The 18,218-nt window shown below is 46.7% G+C and overlaps 2 protein-coding genes across 3 annotated transcripts; both read left to right on the top strand.

Moving 5' to 3' along the window:
* Positions 1 to 5,078: 5,078 nt before the first annotated feature.
* On the top strand, positions 5,079 to 6,255 carry LOC144104965 (uncharacterized). The gene has a single exon (XM_077638192.1). It carries the CDS (start codon positions 5,080 to 5,082, stop codon positions 6,253 to 6,255), a length of 1,176 nt encoding a protein of 391 aa, XP_077494318.1. The 5' UTR covers position 5,079.
* A 4,863-nt stretch (positions 6,256 to 11,118) lies between these two features.
* On the top strand, positions 11,119 to 17,736 carry LOC144105503 (PI-stichotoxin-Hcr2n-like). Of its 2 annotated transcripts, none has more exons than XM_077638626.1 (3): positions 11,119 to 11,248; positions 13,307 to 13,525; positions 17,506 to 17,734. In XM_077638626.1, the coding sequence occupies exons 1-3, from the start codon at positions 11,203 to 11,205 to the stop codon at positions 17,517 to 17,519; spliced, it is 279 nt and encodes a 92-aa protein (XP_077494752.1). In that variant the 5' UTR covers positions 11,119 to 11,202; the 3' UTR covers positions 17,520 to 17,734. The 2 variants fall into 2 exon arrangements, with proteins under 2 accessions (XP_077494752.1, XP_077494753.1); XM_077638627.1 differs by having other exon boundaries at positions 11,149 to 11,248; positions 13,310 to 13,525; positions 17,506 to 17,736.
* Positions 17,737 to 18,218: the final 482 nt, after the last annotated feature.

Here is an 18,218-nt window from a genome sequence, read left to right as displayed (position 1 = left end):
AGAATGGAAGCACTAAACAACATATCACATACTCACTGATTCCGATGTTTTTTGCAGCCATCAAAACTCTTATGCGAGCCAGCCCCTCGTCACGAGGTCTCCCAGAAGTAGAAGCCGTACTTGCAATGGAGCGGTTGGTGTCGGTCTTCTCCTACGCTCCGCAGGGGCGTAATACTAGAGAGCAATAATCATGGCTTCAGCAGCGACAGCTTTTCCGCAACTCACCATACAAAACATCTTTCGCATATGCACCATCTTTTTTTCAGTGCAACACTTGTGGTTTACGCTCGAAGCTCTCCAATTTCCGGCAGCTCGTGCGAGGGTACCAGTATACCGTTTCATAGTCATCACAGAATCACGCATCGAGGAAAATTTTAGACCGCACGGATAGTATTTTCAGCATTCAAAACGACCCGATAACGTCAGTAGAATGGTAATTGGTTTTCGCAAGGATATCCCGGTCTCCTTGGTTGATGTTCCGCCTCACAGTGACGAGTACATGTGCGCCGTAACGCTAATTCGCAGAAAAGTGTACACCCTCAGTGGAGTATAGCTAGAGCCAGGCAAGTTATTCGACGCTCCGAGGCTCGAAAACTTGATAGGAAGGACGCCCTCTCCGCATATTATTTACGAATATATTTTACGAATATTACGAATATATACGAATATACGCATATTATTTACGCACAATGAAATTTGGGGCATCTCACATACATGTGCCTGAGAAGCCAAGCTTGCAGAACTTCTCTCAACACGTACAATTGAACCGCTAAATGATGGCAGCATAACCTACCTCCGAGGCCTGACAACTTCCAGCAGCATTGACGTGATATTTGTAGAAAGTTTATTCGTCCACAACTTTGCGTAGTGCACTGATCTGGAAAGACGTGGGAGTGACCATTACCCTGTCCTCATAAGTGCTGTCGGCGCGCAGATGGCTCCAAAGAAATTTCTTTAAAAATCTACATACTAGGATGCTTACAAGGACGCCGCAAGCAGTGTAATTACTGCCGCAACCCGGAATGAGGAACTGGTATCGACAATGGCTCATTGCCAGAGAGAAAGTACAAGAATTAAAGCCAAAAATTATAGGCAACCTTCAAATGATGAGGTATTTGAAAGGCTGTGCGCCTTCGCAGGTGAGCTGAAAGGAAGTTTTGCGCACCAAAAACATTGAAGACTATCGTGCCTGCCGACGGGCACGTCGTCACATTCGGCACTATCTGGATAAACTGAGTCGGCAAAAATTGCGTGCCCCGCTGCGGTGGCTCAGTGGTTAGGGCGCTCGACTACTGATCCGGAGTTCCCGGGTTCGAACCCGACCGCGGCGGCTGCGTTTTTATGGAGGAAAAACGCTAAGGCGCCCGTGTGCTGTGCGATGTCAGTGCACGTTAAAGATCCCCAGGTGGTCGAAATTATTCCGGAGCCCTCCACTACGGACCTATTTGTTCCTCTCTTCTTTCACTCCCTCCTTTATCCCTTCCATTACGGCGCGGTTCAGGTGTCCAACGATATATGAGACAGATTCTGCGCCATTTCCTGTCCACCAAAAACCAATTATTATTATTATTATTAAATTGCGTGACTTTTGTTCTACGCTTGATGTGCGCCAACCAGTGACCAAAATTTGGCATATCGTTAGAGGTATGCTTGCGCCACTCCAATAGATTCACTTCTTTATTGCACTCTCTCTGCACGCATAAAACCCCTAAAAGAAGTTCCAGAAGAATATTGCAGGCTACTGCCAGTGTGTCAGGGCCGTCTACACTCTCCGCAGATGGTCAGTCAGGCATCCCACAGACGGCAGTGCCAGCGTTGGACCTGCCTTTTACAATTGAAGAGCTATCCGCAGCCATCGCGGAATCAAACAGACACACGTCTCCTGGACACGATGAGGTGACCTATGATGCTATCGCAAAGCTACCCCAGAACACCCGTCTTCGAGTTCTGGAATATCACAATTCTTGCTGGATGACTGGTGAGGTCCCCACAGAATAGAAAAAGGCGAAAATTGTGCCGTTTTTTAAACCTTGTAAGCAGCCAACAAGCTACGCATCCTTACGGCCCATCGCCCTACTGAGCTGCGTAGGTAAGCTTATGGAGCGAATGATCTGTAAACGCATCACTTGGTTCTTCGAACGCCGAAATGAGTATTCCCAACAAATGAACGGGTTCCGTCAAAATAAGTCGGCGACGGATAATGTCATCGCCTTCGACTAATATTTTGAAGAGTTCCTTTATTCTGGGTACATCCCGATAGCCATTTTCCTTGACACCAAGGCCGCTTTTGACTCTGCTTTACACCATGCGATTCTCGCCGCCTTGGCCAGTCGGCCTCTGAGGAAAGCTGTACAAATAGATTGGACACTACTTAAAGGCACAAATTTTATGAACACTCCAGGTCGCCCTACACTCGTTCACGCAGTGGAGAGGGGCGTACCTCATGGAGCGCTACTCAGCCCTCTCCTGTTCATTATTACCCTTAAACATACAACAAGAAACCACCTCCCGCGAGGAGTGCGTATAATGATTTATTCAGATGACATCTGCATCTGGAATGCGTCACGTTCACGCTATATTACCAAGCAAGCGTCTTTAGAGAGCGTTATTGCACATTTCGACGTACCTGCCGCCCCCCCCCCCCCCCCTCACGCCTACTCGAGGTCTTCGTCCCTCGCCAGAAAAGAGTGGTGCCATGGCTTTTACAAGAAATTCGATATCCGCTCGTTCTAGGTAAACGGTCACTACCTTATGTACGATCACTGCTATTCCTAGATGTGGTGATAGACATTAATCTCTCGTGGTCAACCCTGATCAAAAAACTTCGAGCATCAGTGCAGCATCACAAGTTTTAATGCTTATGGCGGGAACATGGTGGGGCAGCAACTGCTGTTCAATGGTTCTGCTTGAAAAAGCCTACGTTGAAGGAACATTGTGCTATTGTCTACCAGTGCTTCAAAAATTATCTCCAACAAGCAAAAAGATTCTCGAGGCCGCGCGGAACAACCGCTTGCGGATATGCCTTGGCCTCCCAAAGAGTTCCTCTGCATCAGGAACAGTGGCGTAAGCAGGCTGTTTCGCGCTAGATGTGATTGTCGCCGAGGAAACTATGCGTACCCACTTGCGCCATGTCATCCAAGGGAAGAAACACTTCCTACACAGTGTCCACCTAAGTCACTGCCACTCTGGCTTTGGCCAGCGGTGCTGCTCCTGCCGCTCCCCACTACTGATCGGCCACAGAAGCAATTACCTATGTCTTTTCCCCCCTGGACACTCTCGCCTCTAAATGTGAAGAAGTTTATTCACTTCACTTCACTTCACTTTAATACCTTAAAAACCCTCGTTAGAGGGTATTACATAAGGGGTGGGGCACACAGAAATGAAAAACAGAAAGACTAAACAGATAAGTTGAAAGTTATACAAATATAAGATTATCACTAAGCAAGTACACGCGTGATTTCTTCGAAGAACAATGATTGGCATGTGATAGCAGCAAGTTCACGGGGAAGGCCGTTCCAGTCGTTCGCGGTCCGGGGGAAGAATGATGAAGAAAATGTAGTGGTGCGGGCGCGAGGTCGTGACACTTGCTGCTGATGGCCGGTGCGGAGGGAGATGCGTGGTGGTGGTGCGCAGATGTAGGGTTCCTGTCGTAGCTCAGAGTAAAAAACTTGTGAAACAAACATAAACTAGCAATGTAGCGGCGATGAGCAAGGGTAGGTAGGCTGGACTGTGATTTGAGGGATGATATGCTGATATCAAAAGAATACGATGAATGAATGAATCTAGTTTCTCGCATGCCACAAGCAGCGCTACTACAAGGTACTCTTGCATACTTAGCCTAGGAATATACGCAGCACATTCACATCTTCCCCGATGGTTCAACTACTAAAGAAACCTCTTCCTGTGGCCTTTATGTGCCCTGAACCAACCATGTCCTTTCTTACCGGCCACAGCGGAAGACTTCCTCTACGACAGATGAGCTTCACGACATTAAAGAAGCGGTCCTCTATATCCTGCGCTTATCCCTGATACGACGGGTTATCTTTACCGACTCAAAGGCATCCCTGCAGATCCTGGCCAACCTGCTGAATAACACCAATAATCAGCCCATTTTCCTTAACCTGGGGTATCTGCATCATTTCGCTATTGACGTAGGCCACTGCATAATGTTTCAGTGGGTATCAGGGGACTGTGCCATTTTGGTCAATGAAAAAGCCGATGAAGCGACCCGTAAAGGCCACCAACATCGGCGATGCATTCGATCCTTCTTCACGAAATCTTTTGCGTCCCGAATGGCTCAAAGATTTGCTTCTGAAGAAACGTATCGGCTCTGGACCTTGCCGACACAACAGTACAAATTTCTATACTCAGTCGACTCTAACCTAAGGTCAAGACTCCCATCTAGAATTCCTCGCCTTCTGGAAACCCTTTAGCATGGACTTAGCCTGAAGACAGTATTTACAAACGTCTTTCGATACCGTTTTAGTCAAATGGACAGTCTGCCTTGTGACAACTGTGGCTTGAATGAAACACTGGAACAGATCCTGCTTGAGTGCCCCGCGTATACTGACGAGCGTGTGTATTATGAACAGTGCACGAAAAAGCTTTCCCACGTTCCTCTAACAATAGACAGTGTATTAGGTCCCGTTAACCTGCCCTAAGCAACAGAGCCACGCAATGAACTTCTTGTTGGTGTATTTAAAGGACATCGGATACCTTGACAAGCTCTAATTACACCTTGCATGTTGCGCTCATGCACTCGTTTTGCAGTGAACTTTGTCAGCCCATTTGTCTTATTATGCACTTCATCCTTTCATATGTAACATCATAACTCACTGAGGCACCTTAGTACACATTTAATGGCTGCATTCTGTCTACTCACCTTTTTTGTTCTTTTATTTTACTTTTTCCGCGCCGCTCTCCTTCTGCCCTTGTCTTCCAATTCCCTTCCCCACGCAGAGTATCATGCCAGCTTTTAAACGCCGGCTAAATTCTCTGTTTTTTCATTAAAAATGCTTATTTTCTCTCCAGTTCGGTGACTGCACCACAGCGCAGCCACCTAATCCGCTTACCTTTGCGATGCAGACGACCGTCCTCGCATTTGCCAGCCTGCTGCTGCCGTCCCTGGCAGGCCTGTCTACGGGGGCGTCATCGGTGTGCGCACTGCCGTACACTGGGGATGACCCGGGCTCCTGCCATCTACCGCCCGACGAGTGCTCGTACCTACTGGATGCGCCGCCAGAGGAGCTGCACACACCGGAAATCACAGTACCATGGGTGGCCACATCGACATCAGCAACAATGCCAACATGTATAAAAGAGCTTCACCCGCTGACACCGCTTCGTGGGCTCGGTGTCTGCACCACAGCGCAGCCACCTAATCCGCTTACCTTTGCGATGCAGGTCAGTACATCGTATGCCCTCTTCGCTAAAAAATCCAGTAATTATATTTTGGTGCAGTTTTCGAGCCCGCACTGCTGTGTCGCCATTGCCGTTGAGTGTGCTCACGTAATTCATTCCTTGCTCATGCTATCAGGTGACGTTGAGACTAACCCTGGTCCTGAGGGAAACGCTGCTGTACTCGCTGAACTACAGAAGCTAAACGCGGGACAGACCCTGTTGATTACGGAAATACAGGGCCTCAAAACACAGCTGAACACAACAGATCAAACCATAGCAAGCCTAGACAAACGAATGGCCGATCTCGAAGCGCATTACCAAACACTTCTTCACCTCAGAAACGATATTGAAATAATGCAGTCAACCACAATCAACCAAGCTAAAAAGATTGAAAAACTAGAAACACGCCTGGATGACGCGGAAAACCAATCACGTCGGAATAACCTCATTTTCTATGGCATCCCTGACCCTGCTAGCGCTGAAACGTGGGCTGAGTCAGAAAAACTAGTCATTGATGTTTGCCGCAATAATCTTGATATAACCTTGGAACCTAACGACATTGAAAGAGCGCATCGCCTCGGAAATCATTCAGCCGACCGAACTCGTCCCGTAATCGTAAAATTCCTATCTCATAAAACCAAAGACACACTGTTATCAAATGGCCGTAAATTAAAAGACACAAACTACAGTATTGGAGAGGACTTTTCCCGCACCGTTCGACACGCGCGTAAACAGTTACTAGTGTTTGCCAAAGCCAATTCTAACAAGTACTCCTTGCGCTTCAAAACCCTGCACATCGGCTCAAAACGCTATGTATTTGACGCATCATCCCAAACCGTTAAGGAAATAGCATAGCAATTGCCCCGTCACAAAACTTTTCGACCCGCTCCACCGCACAATGTTCTCTAGTTTTCGATATTATTCACTAACATCCGTAGTCTTCTTCCAAAGCGCGAACTCATATCAAACATCATGTCGTCATCCGGAAGCAACATTCTAATACTAACAGAAACTTGGCTAAATAGTGGCGTAACGGATGCGGAAATTTTGGCCGATTTACCCAACTTCGAAGTGTATCGAAACGATCGGAAAGGCAAACAGGGGGGCGGTGTTCTCGTTGCAATTCATCGAGGCATATCATGCTCTGTTGTTGACGTCACATCCGACATTGAAGCCATATGGCTCATCTGTCGCGCTCCCCCCGTAACAGTTCTGCTTGGCGTTTGCTACAGGCCCCCCCCCAGACTAGTCCAGACTTCCCACGTCATCTGAACAACATCCTTCATAAACTTGTTTTCACATATCCAAATGCCCGTATTCTTCTTTTTGGTGATTTTAACTACCCGGATATTGATTGGCAGAACATAGCTAGTTCCACAATAACGTGTCATGCAGAGGCGAAGAACTTCATCGATGTCTGTTTAAATTTTAACCTCACTCAATTAATTTCCCAACCAACCCGTGTCTCACTAGAATCAGCAAACACACTCGACCTGATACTAACAAGCAGCCCCGAGAATGTATCATCCATCAGTTACCTTCCTGAAATCAGCGATCACAAAGTCATGCACGCTTTATTCTCATTTACCTCGACTCAAAAACAGACATCCGATAAAACGATACACCTCTACGATAAGGGTAACTGTAATGCAATAACTGAAGAACTTACCACCTTTTTTCATGAATACGTATCCGCATTTCACACTCGCTCAATTCATGAAAACTGGCTGATATTCAAGAACAAATTAAATCAACTCACTAATATGTTCGTACCAAGGATTACCTTTCATACTAATCGCAATAAACCATGGTTTACCCAGCACTTAAAACGACTCGAAAACAAAAAGAAACGATTGTTTCGTACCGCCAAACGAAACGACACGCCTGCCGCATGGGGAAAATACTTCGAGGCCGAAAAATCATACCTACTTTCTGTTCGTGACGCCAAGTACTCATTTTATCACAATGACTTACCAAACTTACTTATAAGAAACCCCAAGCAATTCTGGCAAGTTTTAAACCCAACACATCCTCCCGATATTAAACTCACGAATGATTCACATGAAGCAGTGACTGACCATGATTGCGCAGAAATATTTAACCATGCATTCACATCTGTGTTCACTACCGAACCCAACGCACTTTCACAACTACCACCCTTTAACTTAGAAACCCCCATGCCGGCAGTCACGTTCGTCGAAGAAGGCATTTCATCCATAATTCGTAATATGAAACTTTCATCATCAGCTGGTATGGACCTGATTAATTCAAAACTATTGAAAAACGTGGAGTCAATTTGTGCATCATATTTATGTCTCATTTTCTCACAGTCACTCTCCTCAGGAATTTTGCCTCTTGATTGGAAAACGGGGAAGGTCGTTCCAGTCTACAAATCAGGTAACAGAGACTCGCCCTTGAATTACCGCCCCATTTCATTGACTAGTGTGCCTTGTAAAATCATGGAACATGTCATCTACTCACAAATCGTAAACCTCTTGTACCGAAACCATTTCTTTCACCCCTCACAACATGGGTTTCGTAAGGGCCTCTCTTGCGAAACCCAACTAGCGCTTTTCCTTCACGACTTGCACACTAATCTAGACCGTAATATGCAGACAGACACCCTCTTTCTTGATTTCGCCAAAGCTTTTGACAAGGTTCCCCACCACCGGCTATTACTAAAACTCTCAAAGCTGAAACTACCCCCTAATACTCTCAAATGGATTGAAGAATTTCTAACTAACCGTTCTCAGTCAGTCTATCTTAACGGCCATCCGTCTACATCTCTCCCGGTTACTTCAGGGGTCCCACAAGGTTCTGTCCTCGGTCCCCTCCTATTCTTAATATATATTAACGACTTGCCCCTGCATGTTTCCTGTAGTATTCGAATTTTCGCAGCTGATTGTGTTATTTACCGCACCATTAATAACTGTCACGATCAATACACTCTTCAGACAGAACTGAACAACGTACTAAATTGGTGTGATAACTGGCTAATGTCCCTCAATCCTACTAAATGTAAACTCATGTCCTTCACTCGTCGTCACAATCCATATCTCTTTCATTATTCAATTTCTAACACACAGATTGAGCAAGTACAATCATATAAATATCTAGGAGTCACCCTCTCTTCTAATCTATCGTGGCAGGTTCATATTGGTAACATCATTTCAGCATCAAACAAAACACTCGGTTTTCTAAAACGTCACCTTCATCTTGCCCCACCAAATGTTAAATTGCTCGCGTATAAATCACTTATAAGACCCAAATTAGAATATGCATCCCCCATCTGGAGCCCACAACAAGCATATCTAATCACCGCATTGGAAGCTGTGCAGAATCGTGCTGCCCGATTCATTCATTCCTCATACTCATATGACGTCAGTGTCTCATCCTTGAAAGCTACATCCGGACTGCCACCCCTCTCTTTTCGTCGTCGCATTGCTAGCCTCACCCTTTATCACAAATTCTTTTATTCTTCTCTCAATCAAGCACCGTATATCGCCGCCGCATCACGCATATCTCACCGCACCAGTCATCCCCTTCAAGTTTCCCGCCCACTATCACGCACTACTACGTTTTCAGCTTCGTTATTTCTTCGAGCAGCCACGGACTGGAACGGCCTACCCCATGACATCGTCGCCATCGCTTCAACATCTGCTTTTCAAGAAAGCGTAACAGATCACCTTCAATGTTAAATTACCATCGCTGTTTGTTTTCCTCACTACAAATGTAATCCCACCCCTTATGTAACACCCCCTGAAATGGGGGCCTTTAAGGAATAAAACTGAAGTGAACTGAACAGCATGTTTGAGAACGATACTTCACCCCTCCCAAGGAATTTAAAAGGATCCTACTCCATTGTAGCCGAGACCAGCCTCTTTCTCGTTTCCTCGAGGCTCACAGAGCGACCTCATGGCTTCAGGTACCATCCATGGGAATGAGCGAACTAAGACAGGCAACAACTCGGGTTGCATGGTCGCATAAAGTTAGGAACGGTTCATCCAAAAGAGCTCCTACGCCAATTGTGCGCGAGACCAGGCCTCGTGGTCGCTGACAGGCATGAGGCAGTACGTCTTGTGTGTGTGTGTGTGTGTGTGTGTGTGTGTGTGTGTGTGTGTGTGTGTGTGTGTGTGTGTGTGTGTGTGTGTGTGTGTGTGTGTGTGTGTGTGTGTGTGTGTGTGTGTGTGTGTGTGTGTGTGTGTGTGTGTGTGTGTGTGTGTGTGTGTGTGTGTGTGTGTGTGTGTGTGTGTGTGTGTGTGTGTGTGTGTGTGTGTGTGTGTGTGTGTGTGTGTGTGTGTGTGTGTGTGTGTGTGTGTGTGTGTGTGTGTGTGTGTGTGTGTGTGTGTGTGTGTGTGTGTGTGTGTGTGTGTGTGTGTGTGTGTGTGTGTGTGTGTGTGTGTGTGTGTGTGTGTGTGTGTGTGTGTGTGTGTGTGTGTGTGTGTGTGTGTGTGTGTGTGTGTGTGTGTGTGTGTGTGTGTGTGTGTGTGTGTGTGTGTGTGTGTGTGTGTGTGTGTGTGTGTGTGTGTGTGTGTGTGTGTGTGTGTGTGTGTGTGTGTGTGTGTGTGTGTGTGTGTGTGTGTGTGTGTGTGTGTGTGTGTGTGTGTGTGTGTGTGTGTGTGTGTGTGTGTGTGTGTGTGTGTGTGTGTGTGTGTGTGTGTGTGTGTGTGTGTGTGTGTGTGTGTGTGTGTGTGTGTGTGTGTGTGTGTGTGTGTGTGTGTGTGTGTGTGTGTGTGTGTGTGTGTGTGTGTGTGTGTGTGTGTGTGTGTGTGTGTGTGTGTGTGTGTGTGTGTGTGTGTGTGTGTGTGTGTGTGTGTGTGTGTGTGTGTGTGTGTGTGTGTGTGTGTGTGTGTGTGTGTGTGTGTGTGTGTGTGTGTGTGTGTGTGTGTGTGTGTGTGTGTGTGTGTGTGTGTGTGTGTGTGTGTGTGTGTGTGTGTGTGTGTGTGTGTGTGTGTGTGTGTGTGTGTGTGTGTGTGTGTGTGTGTGTGTGTGTGTGTGTGTGTGTGTGTGTGTGTGTGTGTGTGTGTGTGTGTGTGTGTGTGTGTGTGTGTGTGTGTGTGTGTGTGTGTGTGTGTGTGTGTGTGTGTGTGTGTGTGTGTGTGTGTGTGTGTGTGTGTGTGTGTGTGTGTGTGTGTGTGTGTGTGTGTGTGTGTGTGTGTAAGGGGGGCGGGGCGGAACGACTCCACGGGCCGGATGTATATCGCGGGCTCGTTGTTTTGTACATTGGCGGTACATGCGTGCACCGAATACCTTGCATTTTCAATAATAAGTTCCAAGCTGTCAGAAAACTTTTGACAGTAGACCTCAATTTTGGCCATTCTTTTACCCATTTACGCAAATTGCGACACAAAAAGGCGTCGAGAGCACCATGGTTCAAAGTTACCGCCCTTTTATTGCGCGCTTCGGTCAGTCTGTCTTGTTTCAAACTTAGAAATGCACCAAATAGTGAACATAAAAAATTATCTCTATATCCATGAGCAACTGAACAGCGTAGAGTGTAATTATGTGCACACCTGTCTTATGCGTATTTTCGCTATCCCCTTCGTGTTTGCCACAGTATATCTCATTCTCACCGGTGTGTGCGCTGTGTATCTCGTGGCGCTTGTCAGGACAACTGATCTCACCGTGGTCTTATCTGCAGACATTGAACCCTCCGCATCCGAATCCCTTCTTGCTACACCTGCGCCAGCTCTCACAATTTCCTAAGTGCCTCGCAGAGTATATAAAGCATGCCGAACAACCGAGCAGAAAAGTGCGAAGGCGTGTTCGCACTTTCACTGGTTTCCTGTCAACTGTAATAACATGAAAAAGGCTGTGCTTCTTTGCTTCCTGGCTGGCGCTGTTTTCGGTAAGCTACACTGTTTGTTGGTAATTTTACCTCACCTGATGCCAGTTTTTTTTTTACGCGAAAGCTTCACTATATTACCTCGTAACGATTTCGCGGTGATTGCGGTATTGACCTTCAAGTGAGCCAGAGGTCAAACTCCTTACGGCGCGGCTCGGCTGTCCGCCGATTTATGTACAGTTATTGCGACATTTCCTTCCCTCAAAACCGGTTCGGGTGTCCGCCGATATATGTGAGACAGTTACTGCGCCATTTCTTTTCTGAAAGAGCTATTTAAAAAAAATCTTCAATTTTCTTCGAATGCAAAGGATAGACGCATAACTGGCCGCCTGGGATGGCGGACACATCAGTCGCGCTTTAAACTACGTGGCGATGGTGACAGATGTGTACTGCATGCGTTGGCATTCACAACGTTGTAGCAGAAATGGGGCACCGAAGCTATAGACCGTCGGCGTTCTTTGTGTTCGTTGGTGTTACCGTTGAAAGGGCTAGATACTCCGATCATTTTGAGGAAAGGACGGCGCATAACTGGCTCCCTGGGGCAGTGGACGCCTCAGTCGCGCATCGAGGTACGTGGGTGTGGTGAAAATGAGATGTGGGCTGTATGTATCAGTGCTGGCAACATTGTGGCTGACAAGCGCCACTGCAGGAATAAGCCGCAGCGTTCATTGGGTGATCAACCTCTCTCGATCAAATCTTAATTTAATCGTTACCTGGTAGGGTGGGAGCGTTGCCTATCTAGTGTGCGGAACGCATTGAACTTTACGGAGGCCAAGCCGCGTCTACTTACCCAGTACAATACACCTTTCGCTTTCTAACCAGTTTCAGCAGTACTTAAAGCGCCACTAATTGTTATTTTAATAGTTTCAGGCTGGTCTTTATATAAAACATATAGCTAGCGCAGTTCCTAAAAGCCGCAGGGTTTACGACGTTTCTGAGAAGCTTGTTGCATCACCCTGGACCTCTTGTTATATACTTTTCTTTATCGCGAATACTGCGATTCGAACACTAAGCGTCCATTTCATTCGCCTGCACCATTTCTGCTTTGTAGGCCTGCGACCGCAATGACATTCCACAGCATAAGTCAGCGTCAGCGAAGTGATTCACCAATGCTTGACCGTTTTGCGCAAACCACGCTTGATGCACCATTTTTGGGTCTAAAGAAGATTAGGCGCTCTAATTTATAAACTATAATAGGATGTGCTCAATGCAAGTATGTAGAACGGGCAATAACAAAACTACATTGAGTAAGTAAATAAACACGTTCTAAACGTGATCGGTTCTTGCGCAACACTGGAGATATTGGCTGCTTGTTTTTACATTTTTCTTTTTCTTTTTGGCTGCACCACGCTAATGGCAGTGCTGACCCATGCTAAAAGGCATAGCTGTCATCCCCATCGCATTGATTTTCGCGCTTAAACACGTCTGCTTTTCTCTGAAACGAGGCTGAGATAGAGTTCTCCAATTCTCGTTAATAGAACAGAAAAAAATGTGCCACTGATAGCGTTCAACGCAAGATTCGCATTTTTGCCTGATCATTGTGCTACGTATAACCACCTTTCACTGCTCATATCGAGGCAGTATAGCCCATAATAGCCGCTACCTAGCTCCTCCAGTTAGCGACAAAAAAAAAACTCACTAGTACTTATGCAGACATTGGAGCTTTCCTTTGTGCGCTGTTTTGGGTTCGCGCGTGATTAATACTGCTCCCTATCACGGGCGCGATCGCCGCGTACGGCTGCGGAACCTACCCCTTCCGTGTCGAAGAGCAGAATGACGAAGGACTTGATCATCCGCTCTACACTTATAGGCAACTGTGACGTGGTTCAGTGACATGCGAATACGTAATGCAATAATCCCACGAAGATGTGCACATTCATTTTTCCTCCTATGTCCTGAGAACTCGATCAAGCGTATCATCTCAACGGTAGATGACGCATGCTGTGCGCCTCAAGTCTGATGATATCATCAGATGTGACGCCTTAAAAGGGCGATGTTTCCAGAGTAACACCGAAGCTATCGCTGTAAAATAGAGCTAACACTCTCCTTCACATTCCGCAGCAGCAGCAACGGCGGAGGTGCAAGTCCGAAATGAGCACCGCGGCGTGAACTTTGACTTGGGCTGCAGGCCTCCCCCTGAGAGCGGAATGTGCAGGGCAGACTTTGAGCGCTGGTACTTCGACGTGGCCGACGGTGTCTGCAAGCCCTTCGTCTACGGTGGATGCGGTGGCAATGCCAACCGGTACAACACCGAGTGGGAATGCCAGAAGGCCTGCATGCGTGAGTGTTTCTATACGCAGTTACTGCGCGGCGCGTCCCAGCAAATGTAGTGCTGGGAAATATTCAAGAGGACAAATCTTGAGCAGTCGTCTATTGACAACTTCATAATTATGTGTGACAAGCATTATGTTACAAGTTTTCCTCTTGGTGCATTATGTCGAGAAGAAATTCTTATTCTTATTAGAGAAATAACCGAAGATTCGCAGTTTTGTACGAAGAGTTTGTTCGCTGTCGCATTGCTCACGACAGTACACAGTGCTGAATATGGCGCCACATAAAGCGCAACTAGCGTGGACGCACACACCCATCATCACAAAAGGCCCTAGAATTCCGTGTTTATATTCGACATGGTTGCTGCCCGAATGACTAATGAATATAAAACAATATCAAGCACAGCAGGCCTTTTCCCAGCCTATACAGATCATTTAACCTGCATTTGGGCACACCGGCGAGAGCAATTCTTGTGTAACTATTACTCAGTAGATAATATGTGTGCCCACCCATGTTTAGACGAAGAAACCGCTGCTACAAAGCATGGGGCGTGCGAACAGGCGAAAAAGGCTTGTATTTATATCCCGGTAAGCAAAGAGAACTACTTCGTGAATATCGCTCGAATAGATATGTGAGCATGTAGAAAGGAACAAGCTCGTGCCATGACCTGGAATCCATGTGGCCAAGAACCTACCTAATGGTCACGATGCTAGATGTGATCCAACTAACATGTTTATTTTAAGGGCAACAGCTCAATGTACAACTTTGGGCCGTAAAGTTCCGAGACTGAGTTCATTAAAAAAATGCGCTCAACTTTGAAATAATCTGAGCAGCACCCCTTCGAAATTGTCTCCCTTGCAGGCTACACGCAGCTTCCAACGCTTCTTGAGGTCTTGAAAACAGATGGAAAGCGTTTCTTTTGGCAAGGCTGTAAGGTCCTTTGTCGTGGCGTCTTGAATGGCATCCACGCTCCCCATCCAGCGACCTTTTAGGGCTCTCTTCACACAAGAAAACAGGAGAAAATCGCATGAGGAGGGGTTAGGCGACTATGGCGGATGGGGAAGTACCGTAATAATGTGCTTGGTGAGAAATATTGTCACGCTGAGAGCAGTGTGCGGCCTTGCGCTGTCGTAGAGGAGGCTCCACTGCCCAGATGCCTGTAAGTCAGGGCGACGCCGTCGAAGTGAATCACGCATGTGTTGGAGCAGGTGAATATAAAACTCTGCATTCACCGTCTGCCCTTCTGGGAAGAACTCGTGGTGTATGACACCTCTGGCATCGAAGCAAACTAACGCATCGTCTTTTATTTATTTATTTATATTTATTTATACAAATACCTCACAGGTTCCACACTTGGAACATTGTGTGAGGGGAGGGGTTACAATATTTAGCAGACAAAAGATGGTACAAAGTGGAAAGAACAAAAAATAAACAATATTAAATACATTGGACTGCAAACAATGATTACACCGTACATGAAAAAAAAAACCGTAATATACTGACACAGAGGAAAAACAGCAAACAAATAGTGGCACTGCATGGATTTGACAACACATACGAAAACAATTTATGTACAATATCATGGATGCATGAAGGTGGTCAATTCGTTTTTGAAGATTAATGGGTCACGTATGGTAGCAATGCAATCCGGAAGGCCATTCCAACACTTGATAGCACGTGGCAAAGCAGAAGAATTAAACGCGAGTGTTCGGCCGAATAGACGTTGGAAGCTAAGATTATTATGTAGGCGACGTGAAGTGCGCATTGGACGTGTAAGGGGCAGTGTGGACGCGTGACGACTGTATATTAGTTTCTGTAGTAAGCAAAGAAGTGCGATATCCCTACGTGTCTGTAAACTTATTAGCGATAAAGATAACTTGATGCTTGTTACGCTGGAATGACGGTTGTAGTCGTGAGAAATAAAGTTGGTTTTCTGTCGCCACACCTTTCTCGACGCCGGAGTGTTTGTGGACCGCCATTCGGCGCTCTGCCTCTTTGAGGATCGTATTGAAAACACCTGGTTTCGTCTGTCGACGAATGCGGCATTATTCTATGCCTCGGAGAGCAAATCAGCGCTCACTATTGCCCGTGTGTGCTTCTGGTCCTGTGTGAGGAAGTGCGGCACCAGTCTGGCATTCAGCTTTCGTTTCCCCAAGTGATCACGCAAAATTTCGTCTCACTTTGTCGCACTACAGTCGAAAGCATCTGACAGCATGCGGACTGTAATTGTGCCGTCTTAATGTACGATTTCCCTGATCCCAGCCACGTTATCATTCCGTGAGGTTGAAGGGCGCAACTGCCTTGTGCCGTCTTCCACTGACGTGGTCCCCGAAATGAACCTCTTGTGCCACTCGAAACCTCGCGCCCGCGATAATGTCTCTTTGCCGAAAGCGTCACGAAGGCGCTCATACGTCTGTGTGGCTGTCTTGCCAAGCTGCACACAGAATTTTATGCTTACACAGTGTTCGAGGTGGACGTCCATCTCTCCACATTCACTCATAGTAGAGTGCGCAGACAAGTGACAACGTAGTTTTGTACACGCAGTGCCATCTAGCGGCTGCCACAGCAATTAACATAAATAGCTCAGGTTAGCCCAAAAAAATGGGGCTACACATACGCAGCAACATTTATTTCGATGAATCATTTCTAGAGAATAAAATAAATCAGTCTCGAAACTTTACGGACTGAAGGTGTACCTGGACGAAAGAGGAGAGGAGACACGAGCGCGTCCTGTGTTTCCTCTTTTTTCGTCCACGTGTTTCGCGCTGTTGCCCGTAAAATATATCGCCAACTTACCTGCTTAAATTCAGTGTTCACAAACCTATGAGCCCTTCTTACTGCCGTAAGGCTAGATGTCTCTTGACGTCACTGCTATCCACTGTGCCCTACGTCCCTCCTCTCATGTGCCAGACTGCAGCATTTTCTCTTACATTGCCCGGTAGCACTTCTGACCACACTCACTTCTAATCCCCTCTGATCCTCCGGGAGCGCCTGTATGCCTGGTATGCCGCTCATAAGAGCAATAAAGGAGAATTCCTAGCAGGGGTAGATAGAAGTTACATCTCGATGGCAGCCACGTACTACTGAGATTTTTTTTTCTAAAACCGTCTTTTGTTAGTAGCAAGAATAATAACAGCACTACACGAATCGTCGTCCTACAGCTAACAGAGTAATCGACGAATGATTCCGCACCACGATACAAGTGCGCAGGAATACAAGTCCTGCATTGACCGGCAAGAATTTTGAAAACTGCAAAATTGTAAGACAGTGGTATGGAAATATTGAAGGCAATTGTCCATTATTCTAATATGTAACAAAATTTTTCGTTTAAAGTGTTTCCAGCGATCGCATCAAATACTTAGACTGCCATAAAAAAATCAATGGGGAACGCTTTTGACGACACCAAAAACCTGAATAGAAAATAAAAGACACGAGTACCGTCGGTGATCAGCCGATATATTGGTTGTTATACGGAAATTTTACAATATATGAAAAAATTGCGTTCATGAACGGTTTCCCGCTCAAAAATGCTTTTGTCCAGAATTTGAGTTTTCATCAAAAGTCACGCCGGCGACTAAAGATATTGCGGCACACAGGGTTTAAGTGAATACTAGCGTACGTTTGCATGTTTAAACACTCTGCTTCAAAAGCGTAGAGTGTCGTGAATCATGACTTTTCGTGCAATATGTTTCGCCACCTCGCCCTTCGCAATCCTTGCCTCCACGAGCAACAGGCCGTCTTTGCTACCCCAACGACACCAATGTGTGGAAAGTAATTTCCACGACAAAATATGCCCGACTTATCGGCTGTGCTTCAGCGACCGAGCGACTACCTGAATGCCAGAGCACTGCTTTTCCAATGCATTTCGTTTGCAAAACTTCTGGAGCGTGCAGCTGCCTCTGTATCTGACATGCACGCGAGAGCGTTTCTTATTACAAATGTCACGACCGCTTGCGGGTTACTGTGATCAGGAAATGCTCTATATGCAGGCGGATCTGGCTGATGTACTTCGGAAGCAACTTCGAACCTATGGAACAAAAACCCAAGGCAAGCGTTTAAGCAAAAATCAGAGCACCATCCAAATGCGATTGAAACAAACATGGTGCAACCATTCAATGTTGTTTATTTGTGTGCGTGAAGTAGCTCATCCCTGTATGAGCCTAAATATGTTTACAGTATTAATAAATAAATAGAAATTTCATCCCCGTGTCGGCGTCTTTTGCCTCCGCCATGATGTCCCGATTGAGAAAGACAAAAAACGCTATGCTTGACCGTCAGGCCTGCGTAATACATTCCGGCATCTTGTGGGAATTTCGAAATGCCGTATCCTTCCCTGGCCGGCGAGGAGCGCTGTGGAGATGCAGGAAAGCGGACGCTTAACCTCCCTCCACACGGACGAATAGCCACAAGGCCAGCGCGAGAGCGCTACGCCGCCTCCTTCCTCCAACTGGTCGCAAGCGCGCACCGCCAGGCGCCGCCGGAGCGGTCGCTGATTGGCCGAAAGGGACAACGGGCAAGTGCGCCGAGATCGGCGGGACCGGCCGTGGCCGAATTGAGGCGACAGTGAGAGGATGCCAGGACGGATTGTAAAGCGGGACGGAAAGCAAGAACTCAACGCCTAAAGAGGCGATGGCGCGCCATCGCCTCTTTATGCATTAAGTCGTCGCTTTCAAAGTCCTGTCCACACCAAATGCACAATAGC

This window comes from Amblyomma americanum, chromosome 9 (assembly GCF_052857255.1).
Source record: "Amblyomma americanum isolate KBUSLIRL-KWMA chromosome 9, ASM5285725v1, whole genome shotgun sequence".
NCBI classification, from domain to species: domain Eukaryota; kingdom Metazoa; phylum Arthropoda; class Arachnida; order Ixodida; family Ixodidae; genus Amblyomma; species Amblyomma americanum.
Note: the sequence above shows the minus strand (reverse complement) of the source record. Positions and strands in the feature narration are given on the sequence as shown.

Coding starts and splice junctions, on each gene's coding strand:
- LOC144104965 (XM_077638192.1), top strand. CDS start 5,080: ATGCAGACGACCGTCCTCGCATTTGCCAGCCTGCTGCTGCCGTCCCTG.
- LOC144105503 (XM_077638626.1), top strand. CDS start 11,203: ATGAAAAAGGCTGTGCTTCTTTGCTTCCTGGCTGGCGCTGTTTTCG. Junction 11,249..13,306: donor CCTGGCTGGCGCTGTTTTCG/GTAAGCTACACT, acceptor CACATTCCGCAG/CAGCAGCAACGGCGGAGGTG.